Below are 19491 nucleotides of genomic sequence, written 5' to 3'. Positions count from 1 at the left end.
CAGCTATTCCCACAAAGAGAATTATAGACTTTAAGATGATAAATTGTGTATCTCCTTTGCACAGCTACAAGGTTGGCTTAGGTAGCAAATCCCTGTCAGCTCCCCAGTTGACAACCTTTCATCTTGTCAGGGCCAATGTAGTAATTGCCCACTAAGCATCTTCAGGATGGCTGCTTTCGTGTCTGGTAGTCTATGTCATGCTGGAGGCTCTGATGGGGAACAGACAGCTGTGCTACCAAAATTGTGTTGCTACCGTTCATTCAGCGGCAGAGAGATGGGCTGCTTGGCAAGAGAATCTGGTAGTGAACTTGGAGGACGCAGACCAGGATTTAGGTGCTGAAATCTACCTTGCTGAAACTCCTTCTGTACCCCAACCTATAATGTCATGAAGTATAAGAAAAGGAAGTTGAGGGCTACCAAGGCACAATGATCACAGCTGGAAGAAAATGCTTGAAGGAACTCACCTCACACATTACACTAGTACTTATTTCCCTAGAAAAAAAGAATCTCTTGTGAAGCACTCCTAAGGGGTGAAATGCATCTTGTGCAATGCTCACCCGAGACCTATACAATACATAAACCTGAAAAATAGGACTCTACTGGTATCTAAGGGCTGCCTGGATCTAAATGGTCTCTATGCAGAGAATAGAATGCTTTTTTGGCAGGAAGGAAAGGGCTGGAGAAGGGTGTGGTATAATAAAGAGAAAGGCTAACAGAAAGTGTTCTCAAGTTAAAGGGGGAAAAAAAAGAGGAACTGGTAATTCAGCTAGATGGGGGAAGGGGACAACAAATTATGACATTTCTTCAGAATCCAACAGGAAAAAGATTGTTTTTAGCTCCTCTAGCAGGCATCTAACTTAACCATTTCACTACTAATAATAGTCATTATAAGCACCAAAAAAGTCCACTTATCTCACACAGCAGGATAATGCTATATCAAGTTACAGCTATGTAGACTTCAGGTTATACTTAGTACTTTTGATTAGATGCATTTGTTAAGAAGGCTGGATTATGATCTTGATAGGGCAAGTATAAAACCAACTCTTTCATACAGGGAAGAAGGGGAAACCTAGAAATTCTTCATAAACCAATCCTACTCAGTACTATATTAAGATAATTTTCATTTTTAAAGATTTCTGAATCTTTTGTGTGCTTGAAAGATTAAAGATAAAATTTTTGACAGCCCCAAGTCTCATTTTCAAACATGATTCAAGCACTTAAGCAGCATCAACTTGGTGAAAATCATACAAGTGCTTTAGAAAATCCTAATTGCAATGTCTACAGCTCCCTCAAGCCATAGGAGACAACACTGAAATGGCCCAAGGTCAGGGCTCTACTTTCTACAGGCATTGTGTATTGCTCAAAAGAGAATAACTCTGTCAAAGGCATGAGCTCTCCTCAGTCTAATGGTGCCTCCAAAAGCCCATGACCCCCAAACAAGTTGGTCTCTAATGGTGCCACCCTACCCTGCCTTGCTTTCTGCCTACCTTCAGACTCATACAGCTAACCACCTCTCTGAGGAGAATAATCGATTGATGACCAGTTAACCAGCTGCTGGCTGCCGAGCTCACTCCTTTGTAAGCAAATCAAATGACTAGGAGACTGTTCACACAATGTAGACAGACATTGCTAGTATAAAAACAGTGGTGCTCAACTGCTGCTCCCCACAAATGCAGATAGTTGGCAGGAGAGCAATGGCAATTAACTCTGCCAAGCAGCCAAGACGTTGGGTCCAATCCAGCATGCACAGGGCCAGGGTGGCAGGCCCAAACTGGTGCATATGGGGCTAGAGCCGAGGCAGTGAGCCCAAGCAGTGGGGCTGAGGCCCAGTGGCAAACCTGATCTCGCATGTAGTGTAGACCAAGGCTAGATTGCACTTGCACATCTACTCTGTGCCGAATGTGGCCTGTGGACTGACCATGCACCACTTGTCTGGCCCACGTAAACTAGGCACTCCTGGTATGAACACAATTCAGCACCTTAAGAGGAAAGCAAGCTGAGTACAAGGAAATAGAGTTTACATTTCTCACCAAACTTCTTCCAGTGGTTTCCTTCTGGGATCTCAGAACAGAGTGGAGGATCTTTAATCTGTCTGCATCTGTGAGTACAGGACATGAAGGTTTAGCTTCCATAGAAAAAGGCTAGAAGTTTCAAGGAATCTCCCTGCCTTCTGAAGCTCTGGGGACCAGTCTAAATTAGTTCTTCAGGGTTCTGTGGAAAATATCAACAGCCTTGCCTTGGTAAGTATCTAGCCACTGTCTGGAGCATCCTAGTATGGGTGGTACCTATATAATTAGTCTATAAACGTGCCAAACTACCATACTTTCTGCCTATAATTAACACAATTATGCCCATCAAGATTAGGGGGTTAGATAGGTTTCTGGAAGGCCTTTCCATATCTGTGCAATTACAATATAAAAATAACAAATGAAAAAGTTACATAATTAATTAAACATTATCAATCTAATTAATTTTAACAATTGCAGCAAATTTTACTTATATTCAGTATTGATTCTCTAAAACTGTTAGTCTATTCAGCATCTGGGAAGTGACATCATCTTCAGGTCTCAAACTATACAGAGTCCTAAGCAGTGCTGTGCTAGGCTACATTTTCAGACAAGCTCACATTTGGGCATATAAGCACACACAAAAGAAAGTGCCATATGGCATATTTGCTTTATTGGTAACAAGTGGCAAGATATTATAAGGTTAGCTTTATTAATTTATTTATTACATATTATATTTGCAAATTCAAAACAGAATTAACACTTGAAAAAACAAGTCAAACTTAAATATATTAAAATCAGCAATAAAAAAACCCAGTCATTTTGTAAAAATGAGACTCCCAATGGCTAGCATTCAATGTGTTAAAGCTCCAACCATAAACATAAGGACAGATGTAATAATTGCAAATCAACTGTGTTGTATAGAACAAACAATTTACACCAAAACCATTCAAATACTGACAAAAATAAATAAATAAATGGGTATTTTGGCTTATAGATGCATACACAAGCTCACACAAAGGACTGGCATTTGAAAAAGGATGAGTATTCAAATTTCACTGAAGAGCAGAGGCATTTCTGGTAGGCTGAGAACTTCAGAGCTCAGGCCCAAGCCGCCCTCCACTGCCGCCAAAAACCTCCAGCACTAATACAGCATAGGGCATAGTATTCTATAGCTACCTGTGTTTAAAATTGAATGAAACTTCAGATAGCCTTGTCACCAATCAAGTCTGTTATTTACAGGGGATAAAATAATATCCTTTTTATTATGATGTTTCTAATTAAGACATTCCCATTTAAAAGGAAATCCAAATAGCCCAGTCCCAGAATAGTGCTATTTCGGCTGGATCCAAATGTGCAGGCATGTGTAGTTTGTGGCACCACAAACCTCTTTGCAGTGCCACAAACTGCACTCACACCATGTTAAAAAGTGTGCAGCGTGGGGCACATTTTAAGTTAAAAAAATAGCGCAGAAAAAAAAAAAATCAGTGTGGTGCACACCCAGATATGGAGGCTCAGTTCTCCTGAGATACACTTTAGCTAGTAGCCAGAGCATCTTCACTGCTTTAGTTGTCCCCTGACTCCTTCAGTACAGTGGGCGCTGGGAGGAACGGGGCAATTTGCATCCTTAGTGTTTTACCATTCTTGTGGGACATCTGCATGTTCTTTAAAACAAGTACAAAACAAAAAAAAAAAAGCTATTTTTTCCCCTTAAAATATTTACAAGTAATCCCTTATACTGCTCACTGTAAAGTCATGAGAGCCAAGTGACTACTGATTTACTAAACACGGCTTTGATTTCTGAACTCCTATTTTGTTAGGAACAGGATAAACTGAGTCAATGTGTACTAGTGTACAATGTGTACAGCCTTACTAGTGTACTCAAAAGGTAGCACAGGCTAAGCTATATTTGAACTCGATATGACATTATATTTAAGTTAAGATATGTACCCCAAGACTAATAAAAAAAGTGTGCCTTATATCATTCCCCTTTTATTTACCCTGGCAAGCAATTCTTTTACTACCTAGGCAGGTAAAATTCACTCATTTATATTAAGCACTTGAGGTAGATTTAATTTTGGTGTTTGATTGAAAGTTCTTACCTATTTAATTTTACAACTTAGTAATACAATTAAACTATCAGAATAGCCCATTTTGTTGTAATACACCCTTTTAGGCAAAAAAATTAATCATGCTACAAAAACGAGTTTGTATTCTTTATACAATAATACATAGCACTGTGACGGATAACTATCATTTCTAGATTGTGTGGCACCAAGTCTACTTTATATTGGTTTATACTTTGTAGACTGGTTCCAAAAGATGTCAGCATACATCACAATAGGCATTACTCATTGGTTTTTAAGCTATGGGGACACATACCCTTCTGGTGGCCTGCTATGAAATAACTATTGCTTTCGGACATGATGTCCTACTACCCCAGAATCACAACACTGAACTAGAAGCACATTCTACTAAGTGAAACACCCTAGTTCTAACACTGGATCAGTTCCTAGAATTTATCTAATAGTCTGTACTCTGTTCTCGTCACAGGCTGTAGATCAATCAGATTCAGTGAAGATGTAGGTTCAGTATCGGAGCACCATGGAGAGCTCCCAACACATGATTCAAAATAAATCTTTAAAGCTGAACTCTTCAAAGCCACCAACGAAGTTTAATGGGACTACAAATCCCATTGAGAACCTATAAAAGTTTAGCCTGTAAGATCAAATTTCCAAAAACTGCGAGCAGAAATGAAGGAGTAAAAGGAAAGCATTAATGGAGCGGCAGAGCAATGACTGAAAGCCAGATCCTCGAAAAAAGTATTTAAGCACCAAACTTTTATTTAGGGTGTAATTTCCCATTGATTTCAATACTCCTACTTAGCAGAATAACTTCAAACATAGTAATATATGGAATGGTAATAGGTAGGAAGCAAAATTAGGCTTTTTCCCCTTAAAAAGCAGTCCCTTATTTTGTATATTGTAAATCTAGGAAGACAGTATCTCAATGTGCTGAGTGACTGTTGATTTACTAAGCAACATTCTCACCATTTCTTAACTAACATTATTGAAGAGTATGATAAACAATCTAAATCTGCTCTCACTGATTTTGATATGAAGTTAAGCACTTAAATACCTTTGAACATCTGGACCAAAATCTCTTGTCTGTTTTTTGGGACATAAATTTTCTTTACTTGGTTCTAGTACAAAGAGCTGGCGGCCTAAACTATAAAAAGAAAGCGCCCAAGGCCGTCACAGGAGGGAAGTTCTTGTGGTAGTACGTTTATGCAGAAACCCATAATTAACCTTCTCTTCAGCATTGGTTCTTTATGAAGGAACCCATCCTCAGCTAATGGCAGAATGAAAGAACCTTTGCAAGCGACTCCTAGTAGAACAGTATGGTAGATAGTAAAAGGTCATAACACCATATGGTTGTTGCATTACTTCTAATTACACCAACAGTTATTTACATTTTAAATTAGGCAGCGATAATGAATGTATTTAGTAGTTTGGAGGTTCATAGTTCTCTAGTAGCATTTGGCCCATTTTTATTGGGAATTATTAATTAGTGTTATCAATACAATTTTGGACATTATGGGCATGTCCAGATGTTCATGAATGTTTGGTTCACCAGGGACAACTAGCAGTGGTGCACCTTGCACTGCAGCTACTTGTTCCTGGGGAACGCCCGTGCCACATGCAGTTTGGCACACAGCAAGTTACCCTGGGGTCAGTAAGGGAGGTGGAGGCCAGCACTGGGGTCCTGGGGCTTCCCAGGGCTGCAGCTAGAGATTCTGCTGCGTGGAGCCTGGCTGGCAGCAGCAGTGCAGCTCTAGGTGGTTCAGCTCTGCTTTTCCATGGAAAAAAAACCCAGAGCAGCCCCCACACAGGCAGTGTGCTCTTGCAGTGTGGAGAACACTAGACTGTGCAGTATGTGGCACTTCAAACGTGTTTGAGGTGCCATGTACCACACAACTGCACTTGCCTGGATGCACCCTATGGGTCCTTTTTGAAAACATTATAACCATATAAAGATGCTTGGGAAGATACAGATTCTCCAAATACTCATTAAGCTCCCTCCATCAGTGCTTACTTTTAATTTCTCTCCCTCCCTCCCCTCCCCGTTCTGATAACTAAATTCTTTATTATGTGTTTTATACTCAGTTTAACAGCATCTGCAAATGTGTATAAAAACCACTCCATCTTTGTTTGCTAAAACATTTGGATGGAAAAGCAGAAGTCTGTGCTGATAAAATGTGCAGTGCAGTCTTCTGTAGACAAAAGCAGAAACTGAAAAATTTGCCATTAGATAAATAATAATGTTGATACAACTGAATAGGCAGTAAGGCTCCGATAGCTTTACTCTGAAGTAACAAACAGGATAATCAGATTATAAATTCATATTTCATGTCTTTATTGCTGAAGATTCAAACACATACACAATATATATCAAATGTCACATTACGCGAATTTAGATTAAATTTGCTTAGGTGTGATGCCAAATTAAACTTTAGAATCTCTTTTAAAAACATGCATCAGTTCAAGCTTAAACACATTTTGTTTTTATGTACTGTTTCTGGTGATGTGGTTATAAAAACAAACTAAATAATGTATTACTCAAGGGTAATTTTCTCACAAAAATGGCTAAGCCCTGTGTCTCACAACCTCCAAAAAGCTGTAGACCATAAATCCATGTACTGTATGCATAAGACTGAAAACCTGACATGTGTTTCAGAAAGACAAACTTTATGTATTTTACATAATTTCAACAAGTCCTTCAGCACATTTGCTGTTTATAATAACATCTTCAGAAGCTCGTTTCCTTACTGTGCTTTTTCCTTTGTATTGTGTGGCCACATTATTATTTGTTTTGCGGGTTTGTTCAAGACTGCTTAGCTGAGGTAATTTGATTATTTTAAAACCCCCAAATGGTAACATTTTTGCCAATAAGTCCAAGCATGAAAACTCAATAGGTCACATGTTGAAGGTGTCAACCTTTAGTGTCCCTTTAACTAACTAACCCATATAGGGTTTGTTCCTCCATCTTTTAACAATCAGAACTCCCAGGGAATCAGTGAGGGTGAAATTCACCCAAGAAGGGAGGCTCCAGGGATTCATTAATATGAGCCTGCTGCAGATTCTCCTTCTCCCCTGAGGCTTGCATGTACAAGTGACGCAGGACTGTGATTTCTATATGTAAATATGGAACTGTTAAAATTAAAGTTCTACCTAGCTTGGTTTCTAGAGCTCAAACTTAGCTAAGGTCCATCAAGTCTAGCTATTATAGAACATTTCCTTTCCTAGTTACCCACTTTAACACACTAAGTATTGACAGCATAATGGCAATTTCATGGATTTAAAATAAGATAACATCACACTGTGTAAAGGGGCAATTTTGAGGAGTGCTTAATTTCTAAGCAAAGTTACAAAGCAATTCTGCACCACAGAAATTGTCAATTCTAAAACAACAATAGTTTAGGGCCTGTGACAAGCCAGCCTCAAGTTAACTTGTGAGTATCCACTGAAGTCAGAGAAGGGTATCCACAAAATAGATACCAAAGCTTTTGTTGGCCCCATTATTTGTATTTTCAAAAAACTGTCGATACTATCCTAAGATTACATTACATATTACAATGCAATCAGCTACAAAATGCCACCTTAACATAAATCATACATACACTTATTATATTAGTGGTGGTAGCGAGTTAAGAGTAAACATTTTTGACAAAACAGCACAATTCAGGAAAGGCACAACTAGCTTCTTTCAGACTGCATTTCCATGGATGACCAAAACCAATAAATCCTTCAAAACAAACTTCACAGACTAAGTAACCCAGCTTCTGACTAGTTATTTAAAAATTAGATTACAAAATTTAAACAGCCAAAGAAGGTCTGATCATGCTTCCCCTTTGAAGTCAATGTGAGGTTTGCTATTGACTACGTCTGCCGTACTAAGCCCAAGATTACAAAATCATTTACAAATGTCGTTCACATACTATCACATGAAGCATTACTGCTCCATATTACACCTACTTGCATGGGAATAAGAATAAAGTGATGACAACTTCTATCAAACCATACAGTACCAATATATAATTACAAATATTTCTTCTGGATCACATTAAATTAGGAGGGCTATTTTAAAAAATGACATACAATTTATTTTCCATCACAAGCTGTGATCATCCACTGAAGCCACTAACAAGTTCTCATAGCAAAAATTTAAATTTGGAGTATGTAAAGATTTTGCCTTTCCCTAGAAGAAAAAGGATGGAAGTAAAAAAGGGCAGTACCTTGTAGCAGAACCTGTAGAAGGGAAGGAGGGCGTTGCTTCATAAAGTAATTTGGGCAGTTGTGGTAAAGAAGAGTTAGTTTGGAAAAACTGCATTCTTTTTTTAAATTTGTGGTCCTATACTGATAAAATGCCTGTATAACAAAAGAAGTCTCTACTGGTTCTTGTTAAAAGAAGGGAGTGTGGAAAGATGTATGGCAAAATGCAGTTAATATACATAAAGAATAAAAAACGTTCACACAGCTATTTATTTCATTTGCTTTAACATCTATTTTTTGAAGTAAACCAAGAAAATAATCATGAAGGCCAATTAGGATAGTATTTTAAAGACATATAATTATTGTATTTTCAATTTATAAGGAGGCACCCCTGTAATTCTCATATAGCCTAACCATGATAACTCCTAAGTCAGTGTCCCAAATGTACACTGATTTCTTCTTAGAGGAATTTTTAGCCCAATTGTTTATGGCTAGTTCTCTGTGGATGATTATCTTCTCAGATGGATGACTTAAAAATATTTTACCTATTATGGTTATACAAAACAAAATAATCAACCCATTTCAACTGGCAAGTGACTTAACACATTTCTGCTTCAACTATTTTCCACCCAAAATTAAAGTGTATTTCCTTGAATGGCACAGTTTTAGGTACCTGTTTTTGTATGCAGTATACATATTGTATATATAAATTACTATGCAACTAAAAGGATTGCAATCAGCAAAGTTACAACATGGTGTTTCAAGTATGTTTGCAGCATGAAATCTAACTGGAAGTTCTCTAGCTTTCCAATGCAGCAAAAAGCAACAGAGATTCTGGTCTTCTTTTCCATTTTGCTTTTAATAATATATTCATAAGACCATTCTTCGAATTCCACATTCACAGCAAAACTTTGCCCAATCCACAGGGTACCTGGTTCCACATTCATGGCAGAATTTTGATAACTGCACAGGTGAATTTCCCTCGCTGCTTTTTGAACTTCCTCCATTGACTGAGGATGAGCAGTCTCCACTGTCATAGCCAAGTTTACCATCAGACCTGTTCCCAGATAAAGAATGTTAATATTTATAGCTCAATTCAATTCAAGCCAGTACAAGTATCCATGCAAAAAATTGCTAAAGCTATTACCAAGGGATTTTTTAAATTAATGTTGTAAAAAGGATAAATCTTCCATGTATCTGAACGTCCCTGCTGAAATATTCCTTACTTTCCAATAAAAATATCATTAAAGAAAAATAGCATAAGAAACAGATGCAACATCTGAGTCACTAACTGATCTAAAATGTTTTAACACTGGCCTAGTAATTACTTTATAAAAATGTAGCCCTTACTTAAAAGGTCAAAATGAGCATTATAGCAGAGAAGAGGGGATGCAGGCGGGGAGTGCGTGCGTGCGTGGGGGGTGGGGATCGTTGGTTTTTCAGGGGGGGTTTTTTAAAGACAGACTAGCTTCTGGTGCAATTTCCACACATGCTAAGCATCACAGTTCCAGCTAACTGCAAAGGAAGTGCCTGGTGTTCATAACATAAGGAGATCAGGGCTGTGGTATTTTCTCTGGGTCCTGTTGAGTTGCAACTACAAACTTCTTATTTTCTCAGTTTCTATATGCAATGATGAACTTAAAGTTCTGTATTTTTAGGTTGGAAGTCATTGGATTTCCTTAACACTTCCAACTAATACACGGTGTTCCATTATCTTAGAGAGCTATAATTTGAAAACTATATAAAGCTAGGGCCCAAAAATACGCCAAGCCCACAATCAAAGCATACTAAAAATGTTAAACCCACAGACTTGAATTAAGAGACTACCACTGTTTGCGAATACTCCTTCCCAACAAAAGTCAAGTACTTCCTTAAACTCATGCCCGTTACTAACAAGAGTTCAAAAAAGTTAAAAACTACCTGCTTGAGTAATTTTCCGCATTGTAAGTTTTTCTTTTGTTTGCTACAGCAGCTGTGCCTGCACTTCTCGCCAAACTGGGAGGTGTTGATGTTCGAGTTTTTACTGTACTTCTAGAATAGATATTCAGTAAAATTAATTGTTACATTAATAAATACAAGGTTTAACAAAAAAACCAGAAAACAAAACTACATAGCCATGACATTGCAGCAATTTGCAAGAACAGCAGCAGCTCATAGGTCTTCATCAGTGACAGAGTACAGAGACCCAAAACTGATTAGCAAGGACCACTGAATGTCAGGATTCAAGTCAGTGGATAATTTTAAAACCCCATGGTCTAATGCCTTACATCATATCCATGTATCATGCTGGAATAAAGGTAGGGCACTTACCATTGGTTTCTCATGCTACAGAATGTTTCTACCTCCTTACTGACAGCAAGTGATTTTTACAGTAGGATTGACAGAAGTATTTTGAAGGATGGTGGTCTTGCACCCCTCCCCTTCACAGCTACTGTCAAGCTCTTGGGAGCTGTTCTAATTAAAGTGCTTGCAGCATCCCGTGCTTCAAAATGGTGGTAGGGGCACTTCAACTAAAGATTGTTGAACTATCTTTAGTTAAAGCGCCCCCACCACCATTTTGAAGCATGAGGACACAGAATACATGAGACACAAAGGCTGCTGGAGTGTGCTACTTAGCATGCTCCAGTAGACATTAGCACACATCAGAGCAGGCGTTGGGCATGTGTGTAAGTACCCTTTGTTCTCAGCCACCTGAAGGACATTTAAGATGGTTACTACTTCCCAGCTTATGGAAAAAACAACCACCTTTGGTGCAGCCATCTTTCTTTTCAGTATGAGTACTGGGGAAACATTTCCACTGTTCAAGACAGCAATAGCACCCACCTTTGATAGCTTTGCCAAAATTACTCTTATACCAGGCTTCAATGATTTGGCAATAGAAGGGACGGGGTAGCTCTCAAGAACAGCCATGAAAATGGAAAGGAATTGGTAGTACACAGCTAATGATATACTCATGTTCAACTCAAAGTCCGTGGTCAAAGTCTACCTGATTTGAAGAGGAGGAGGCATCCTAACATTGACAATCTGTCTGCATTCCCTCAGGAGCTGTATTATCATGAGGAGGAGAAAGCATCCTTCACCACTAGCAACCAAAGGTTAGTTTTATTGCCTTGTTCCAAAGACTTGCCACAAACCATGGTTGGGTGAATTTCTAATTTGCTGCATTTTCACTGGCCTTTAGAACACATGACATCACATACATGGGTTCCAGAATATTTCTATTAATCTACACATTCTTCACCCGCAAGTCATAATTTTGACTTTCTTATGCATTTGTGAATTAGGTTCAGTGTGTGTTAAAAAAAATAAAATGATTGCATATAAAGAGCATGTCCACTGAGAATTCAAATGCATCAAACAGAAATTCACAAATGAGTTTTGAGGCAAACCCCAGTGCTCCTTTCAGCATTATAAACATCTTTAAGACTAAACTGTAGCAACTGTAAGGAAGAAAGATGTAAACTTCAATAAACTCAAATGCAATGTTTACACCACGGAGGACACAAACCAATGAGTTTCAAATATTAGACAGCATGTTGTAAATATATATTTTAAACTTACCTGCCTCAGTAATAGCCAAGGATAGATTAAGGCCGAATTCTTGGCTCCTGGGATTTGGAACCAGTGGTCTGAACATTGCAGTGGAAAATTAAAAAAGGGGAGTGATCAAACGATTAAACACAAAAATTAGGAACTTGAGGTCTATGTTCAAAGTTCAGCCAAGTAAAAATGGATGCAAATCCCACTGAAGTAACTGGTTTCAAGGACAGTGACATGCACTTATGTCAGGAAAGAAGATGGCCCAACACCCACTAGCTAATGCACTGATACTGTGGCACTGGACAACTCACTGAAACCCTCTTATAGTTTTCCTACGATAAGACGGACAGTCCTATCAGTCTATGAAAGGCATTGGAAGGATTGCTTCATAAAAATTCCTGTAGAATACAGTAGGCCTTAAGTTATTTAATGGGAGTATAGTGTTACTTGTGTTTGCTTGACTATAGTTGACTATAGTTTGGCTAAGAAGAGAGCAGGCAAAAAAAATTTTCAGGTGAGATAACAATGTAAGGCACAAATCATTTTAGAAAACTTAAGAATACAATGTATGGAACAAAACTGGGGTAAAATTTGCAATGTGCCTCAAGTAACTTTAGTGGTTTGATGATTGACAAAGCAATTTTAGACAAAATAAAGCTTACACAAGAAATAAGAAGAGGTGCTCCTCTAATGTTCATATACTAATTAGGAATGCTTTCATATTTTTACCTTATTTAATAAGGCTTTTTATATTTTAGCTAAGTGATAGAATATGAAAACCAGGTCCACTTTGGGCTTTCAGTCTTGAACTATGGTTCTTATCAAATTACCCACTTGCAAGTATACCTGGTTAGTGCTATTAGCAATTTATTTTTTTAAAAACTTTTCCTAATGGGCTGGCCACCTGTTAGGGACTTTTTAAGATTTGTAAGACAGAAATTGTAAGATTAAAGTAATTTCAAATATTGATAAGAATATTATGCTTTGAGATAAATGTGCAGTTTAGAATTTTTAATCATTTGCTTGATATGTCTTATCCATACTGTTTAGTCATTTATATATCATATTTCTATATTTCTTCATTGAATTTGTTTATTAAAGTTTTAGGTTTTTATGCTGTAGATCAACACTCTGTAAATGATCATTTAAAAACCCCCAAACCAAAACAAAGCCCACAACCTATGTTGAAAGTACACTAGACTATGATATCAAGCTCTCAAAAGTAAGGAAATGCCAGAATTAAGGCAGTTTTTAGATACATGATCACATCCATTCTAAAACTGAAAGCTTTCTGCTTTGATTACACAGTTCTTACATGTACCTAGTTAAGTCATTTAAACCAAACCTTTCACACGTGACTCGTCATGTAACCCTCATTTTCTGAGTTCCCGATTTGAGACTCCAGGATCTGATTTTCAGCTATACAATGCTACAACATTCAAAAAAATAAGTCCAGTTTCAAGTCATCTAAAATTTGTCCCCAAATATTTCAGTACTTCAGTTTTTCATTTGTAAACACACAGGCTCCTTGCAGACATTAACCCCCCCCTTCCCCTCCCCCCAAACCATGCTTTATCAGAAGCAGCAGCACGTTACTTCGACCCAGCGATGCGGCATTTATATAGATCAGGGTGCTTCAGCAGAGCTTTTTGGTGCTTTTATCTAAAGCTGATTCAACTAGCTATTAGATAAAAGCCCCACTAAAGTGCCCAATCTATACAGACATTGGACAAGTCAGCTCCAACTCCCGCACTGCCTCTTCTGGGCACATGCTGGGCTTGGTGCAGGAATGTGAGGAGTTTAAAAGTAAAATGTCATTTTTTGTTTTGTTTTTTATGTCTGCAGGCAGCCACAGATTACAGTACTCCTTCATTAGAATATACTTTGAAAAAAAATTCTTTAAATGTCATTAAACAATCAAATATTAAAAAGAGGAGTGCCAGAGGAAAGCATTTGAGGACGCTGGTGAAATTCTTCAGAGCAGCCTCTAAATAGCGAGGAGCAAGATGTGTGGTGCGCAACAAACAAGGAGAAAATGAAACGTTGAACAGCTATTCATTAAACTAACACTGATATTCTTTTCACTAGATGATGTATGGGCCCTGTGGAACAGTGAGAATGCAATCATGTAAAGACATACACAACTGGGGCGAATGGAAGTTTCAAAGATAATCATAACTCTGGCATTTCCTCACTTTACAGCAGGTGGTTTTACAGCCTTAATGTTCTTTTAGCATAGCTTTATGTATATAACTTCCTAGTTCATTTTAAAAATCAAAATGAGTCACTAATTAACTCACATATTCCAGCTGCTAGGTTAAAAGTATTAGACTGACCTCACAGACTGTTGCCCATTGTGCTAATAGACTCCCACCTGCAGCACACTGTCATCATCTAAGTGTATCAATGCTAGGGGAGGATGCAAGTTGCCCATCAGTGGGTTTCACTGATATTTGCTGACAGAGAAGTGCGAGAGGCTCTAGATTGAAGGTTTCAAGAGGCAACCCTAATTCTAGCATTTCCTCACTTTGGAGTGGCTGACTTCACAGACATACAAAGCTGTGCTAAGGCACCATTATAAGTGAATTCCTAGTGTATAAGAAAGCATCCTCTAAAGGGCACTGACTCTTGCTCATGCCGACTTCTGATCTTCCCCCTCCAACCTGTCCCTATCTCAATCCTGTCCTTCCACACCAATCACAGTCTCCCAGTAGCTTTGTTCTTGCAATGAAGTAAAAACCTAATAATCTGTGGAGTGTCAAAACTTCAAAAAAGATAAAGCACCACCCCAGCTATAAAAAAAAAGTTACATCAAGATGCATCTTGAGAAAAGGAGAATTAGAAGAAAAGGCCTGTTTGAAAAAAATGAGGAAGAATGAATACAAAAGAAGAGCTACTTAGCCCTGTTCCAGTCCTACTGCCACCAGTTGACAAATGGGATATTTGAAAGTAGTCTGCATAATAAATTATTAGAAGTGCACCAATAAAGATACCAATGGCTGATTATTAACCAACCATATAGGCTGATACTGATCTGATTGCCAATATACAGCCCAGCAGCTTGGAGAGCAGTGTCCAGCTGGTAAATCTGTGGGATTAATATATGTGATGCTGCTGCATTTTAATTAGAGCAGCTCTCTGGGAACAAAAAACAGAATCCGTGAGAATAATTAAACCTGAAAAATATTTTTTGAGGCATACTTTTGTGCATGTTCCCAACAATTTGCCATTTAAAAGTCAACATTTTTCCTTATCAATTAGTGATAACTGAGTCATTGCATCCATTTCTTACTTAAAGATATGGAAATACCGTTTCACATATTTCTTTTCAGATAGTGATAAGTAAATACTAAATTTTTAACTGACTTAAAAATACCAGCTATCTAGCAAGAATATATTTATCTCTGCTTTGTTCTCCATGTTTAAATGTTTACTATAGAAGAAGCTTTTTGTCAGCATTGCTAACATGAAATAACTTATTATATTTAGTTTGGAATAAAGAGGAAGAAAATGTTAACAGAGAATGCCTCTGAACTCAAGCCTAAGAAATAGCCATTTTCCTCCCTGTACAATGTTTTATTTCCTATAAAATTTACAGCAGGCAAATTTATGTAAACAATAAAACAAGTTACTTATTCAGGTCCTTTCTCCCATAAAACAGTAGGATTTGGTCCATCAGCAGATAGTTATTTAAAAAGTTCACAATGAGGTTTGGTATACTCCAAAAGTTAAAATTCATTTTTAATTTTCTAACCCTTTAGAAAACATCTCCAAAAAACAGGTAAGCCACACTGATTTGCAATACTTACTTGTTAATGGGCAACAACTCATTTGGTCTTTTGATGGTACTGTCTGTTTTTGTATCACTGTCATACAACCTTTGCACATCTCTTCCAGTTCGCAGTGGTGGGCCTAACTTGTCCATCTTACTATCAAAATATATAAAGGTGTACCCATAAGGAGTTGGCTAGTTTGCCATTTAAAATATTGCAAGTATTTCAAAGAAACAGTCACAATTAAACATTTGTCTTGCTCAACAGAATTGCAATTCTTATTCAAATGTAAGTAATTGTATTGGCTATAGCTAGAGACCTCAAACTTTCAAGGAACAAATGAGCTCAGGACATCATTCTCTGGTTTTTCACAAGTATCAAACACTACAGTCTCTATTACAGTTGTGCAGAGACTACATCAATGTTAGCTCATCCTAACTTAGGCTATTTTAACATTATATAAATCTATGAAGCTCAGTTTATTATGAATACAGTAATATTTTTTTTTCTGAAACAATTAACCACAAGTGGGCTTATGGGCAGAATTCAAACAAAGTTAACTAAGAAAGTGATACTGAAAGTAGATGAAACAGTAAATAATATTTTTCAGATAATGGTGGACTGAAGGATAAGGGAGAAGTGTTGTTTTCCATTTCCCTTCTAAAAATATAAGAGCACAATTCTTTTTTCCATTTTCCTCCCTCTCATAGGGCTGAGTAAATCTGAGTGAGGCCTCCTGCTTTCCCAACCAAAACTTTGGAGACTGGAATATTTAAGTAGAGAACATTACTAAAAAACAGTCATTACTTATTTCTTTTTAGCTACATATTAATTTCCAGAAGCTTAGCAGAATGTTAATAGATTGTGTTACAAAACCCATACTTAAAAAAAATTGCAACTTAACATGTAACAGACCAGAAAAAGGCTCCCTTGACATCTCAGGAGTATGTTTTAGGAAAAAAAAAAAAGATTCTGTCATCTTTCACAGATTAATCTGCTTTCTACTAGTTATTCTAAAAATTAGCTAGAACAGTTGCAGCCAAATCTAAAGACATAATTCTAGTGAAAAAACAAGTTTATCTGACTGAAATTAAAGAGGAAAAAAGATGAGGAGAGGCGAGGGGAGGAAGTATCTATATAGCATATATCAGCTTCTGTTATTAAAAATTACACAGGCATTTTTTTACTTTAAGGGACACATTTCAAATACCTGTGTAACTAATAACAAGTGTTGATTATTACATATATATTTAATAAATGATAATAATACTAACGATAGTGATACTTGCAAAGTTACACAGGCATTTGAAACGTGCCCTTTAAAATTAAAATACCTGTATAATTTTAACAACAGAAGCTGGCATATGCTTTTCTCCAGTGCCCCAAAAGAATGTTAACAGAAAGCCTGAGAATAAAGCAGCAGAATTTTTTTTTTAAACTTCTTTAGAGAAAAGGGGAATTGATTCGTTAAAAAAACCGAAACAACCTACAGAATTTTCTACATTCCTGACACAGGCCATTAACTAACACCATTCATGGCATATCAATGTAATCACAGCAATAACTTCATAAACTCTCAATTCCTCAAAACACCAAGTTTTTTTTTGGCTTTCAATAACTGGTTATTTATCTTGTAAACCTCTCTAACAAATATTATTTTGATTGCCTCTATAACATCTTCATTTTTAAGGCACTAAAGCCCACAGTTTGCAAAATGCTTTAGAAACCTACTGTGTTTTTTTGTGAAGGCCCTTGTATGCATTCTTGCAATTTACGTTCTCTAGTGTCAGGGGACATTTCTGTATAATGAACAACGAAACTAACAATACTAAATGAAGTTGCAATTGCAATTCCTATAGTGTACAGCTAGAAGGAAACACTAATCTAACTAATCTCACTTCCTATGAAAAACACAAGCCAAAAGACATCCTCATGTTAATTCCCACTTTTCTAACAGAGATTTTCCAGTTCAAGCAGGAATTAAAAATTTAACTCTTTTTTGAACCAGCCTATTTCTTTGTTAGAATTATACAGACTAACCTCCTTGATTATTCACTAAGGGCACCTCCATACATGCAGATAAAGGCACGATGGATTCCATGTGCAGTCCCCACAATTGCGCCTCCTGACATGCCATATGTGCATGTGCATGGCAGGAGGCGTGATTGTGATATCATGCATTAGATCCCATCACACCCAACTGCCAGGGAGATCCCATCAGGGTTTCCCTGCACCAGCAAGAAGCAGCTGAAGGGCTCCCAGCCACACACACCCCTATAGCTGGGGGACACAGCTGCTACAGCCTCCCAGCTGGAGCCCCAAAGGTTCATGAAGTGCTACCGGAGGTGGGAGACCATAGCTGCTCTGATCTCCAAGCTGTGGGAGGCTCCACACACCCTCAGGGCTGGAAGACTAAAGCAGAACCCTACAGCTGCTAGGACCCAGAACTCCACAGCTGTGGACTCCAGGTCACAGCACTGGAGAGGCATCTGCTGGGATCCCCAAGGTCCGCAACTGTGGGAACTCTGGGCTCCAACAGCTGTGAGGCACTGCTGGAACCCAGAGTCTACTGCTGCTGGGGCTGAGTCTGCTCAATGCAGGACTCCCAGCCTCAGCTCTGCATGGTGCTGCCCTGAAGCTGGGAGCCCGGTCAGCTGATGAGGCTCCCAGTCATATGGGAAATTCTGCTACACATGAAAATTAAAGCTGGATAGCAGCCAGCTATAAAATCAGTACATATATTTGAGGTCTAACTGTATAGTTGGTTGGATCTTTTTATGGCATGATAGGTACTTTGCACCTGTAACTGGTCTCAATTATGCAATTAACCAGTTAATGGTGCAAAAACTGTATTGTGAACAGGGGGCCTAAATCACATATTCTAATCCTTTAATCATTCTCATGGTTCTTCTGTGACCTGCTCCCAATGTATGGCCAGTCTTTGTAGGTTGGTGAACAGGACAGAGTACCCAGCAGCAGTTGCACCTGTGCTTAAATATCTAGACAGAATATAATCTTTCCTACTTCTAACTTGATATTCCCCTGTTTAATAAAGGTGACTTTAAAAATCTAAGCTGACTGAACCCTTTAATTTCTGAGTAAGGGCCTGAGCTCCGCGTGGTCAAAGTTGTATTCATTGCATACAACTGTATAACGTCTCTCAAGTTTGCATGGAAGGAACTGAACTTTAAGGATGTATTTTTAAATGCTAAATATATTGTTGTGGGGAGTGAGAGGGAGAAGGGAAGCCAAAGGAATCTCTCAAGATTACTTGTGAAGGCATTTCTGATACTGATTAAATGTTTTGTTCAGAATCAGTGCATTTTTGTCACAAGAGAGAGTCTGACCATGGAAAATATCAGACATTACCCCAAGAAAATATGCCTTTTACTACTAGCAGCAAAGAAATCAAATGATTTCTCAAACAAAATGGAAATTTTAAGTCTGCTAGTAAGCTTTTATTTTATCATCCTGAAAACCACAACTTTAACTACAAATCAAAAAATGTTGAACACTTTGGCCACATCCACATGAGCAGGAATGTGCATTTCCCCAGGAATATATTTGTGCCGTGGCTATTTGTCCCCAGGCATGCCCCTGCATGCAGTCTGATATGCAGCAAACTGCCCCAAGTGGAGTAGGGGGCTGGCCACAGCAGCCTTACCTGGGGTCTTGGTGGCAGTGATTTGGGCACATGGAGCCTGGCCGGCAGCTGAAACAGCTCTGGCTGGCCAAGCTCTGGTTTCTGGTGGTGCAGGCTGCAGCCACATATACCATTTCATGTTTTTCCCCATTTTTTTTTTTTTTTTTTTTTTTAAGATACAGGGATTTCTGGGTATTTAATTTTGCTGCTGCACTGCAAATTTGTAAAACAGAAAAAGGACCCAATGGGGGCTTTGC

At 38.1% G+C, this 19491-nt stretch overlaps 1 protein-coding gene across 1 annotated transcript in view; it reads right to left on the bottom strand.

Moving 5' to 3' along the window:
• Nucleotides 1-6401: 6401 nt before the first annotated feature.
• Nucleotides 6402-19491, bottom strand: part of ZC2HC1A (zinc finger C2HC-type containing 1A) — a 39360-nt gene continuing 26270 nt past the window's right edge. The window contains exons 8-10 of the mRNA XM_019519168.1: nucleotides 15628-15747; nucleotides 10199-10309; nucleotides 6402-9335 (exon numbers count right to left, since the gene is read on the bottom strand). Of these exons, the coding sequence (XP_019374713.1) occupies nucleotides 9149-9335; nucleotides 10199-10309; nucleotides 15628-15747 (418 nt within the window). The 3' untranslated portion in view covers nucleotides 6402-9148. The remainder of the gene's footprint in view (nucleotides 9336-10198; nucleotides 10310-15627; nucleotides 15748-19491) is intronic.

The sequence above is a fragment of the Gavialis gangeticus genome, unplaced genomic scaffold (assembly GCF_001723915.1).
Source record: "Gavialis gangeticus isolate Ggan-Ray unplaced genomic scaffold, GavGan_comp1, whole genome shotgun sequence".
NCBI classification, from domain to species: Eukaryota; Metazoa; Chordata; order Crocodylia; family Gavialidae; genus Gavialis; species Gavialis gangeticus.
The sequence above is the reverse complement of the archived record's forward strand: the minus strand, read 5'-3'. Positions and strand labels throughout refer to the sequence as shown.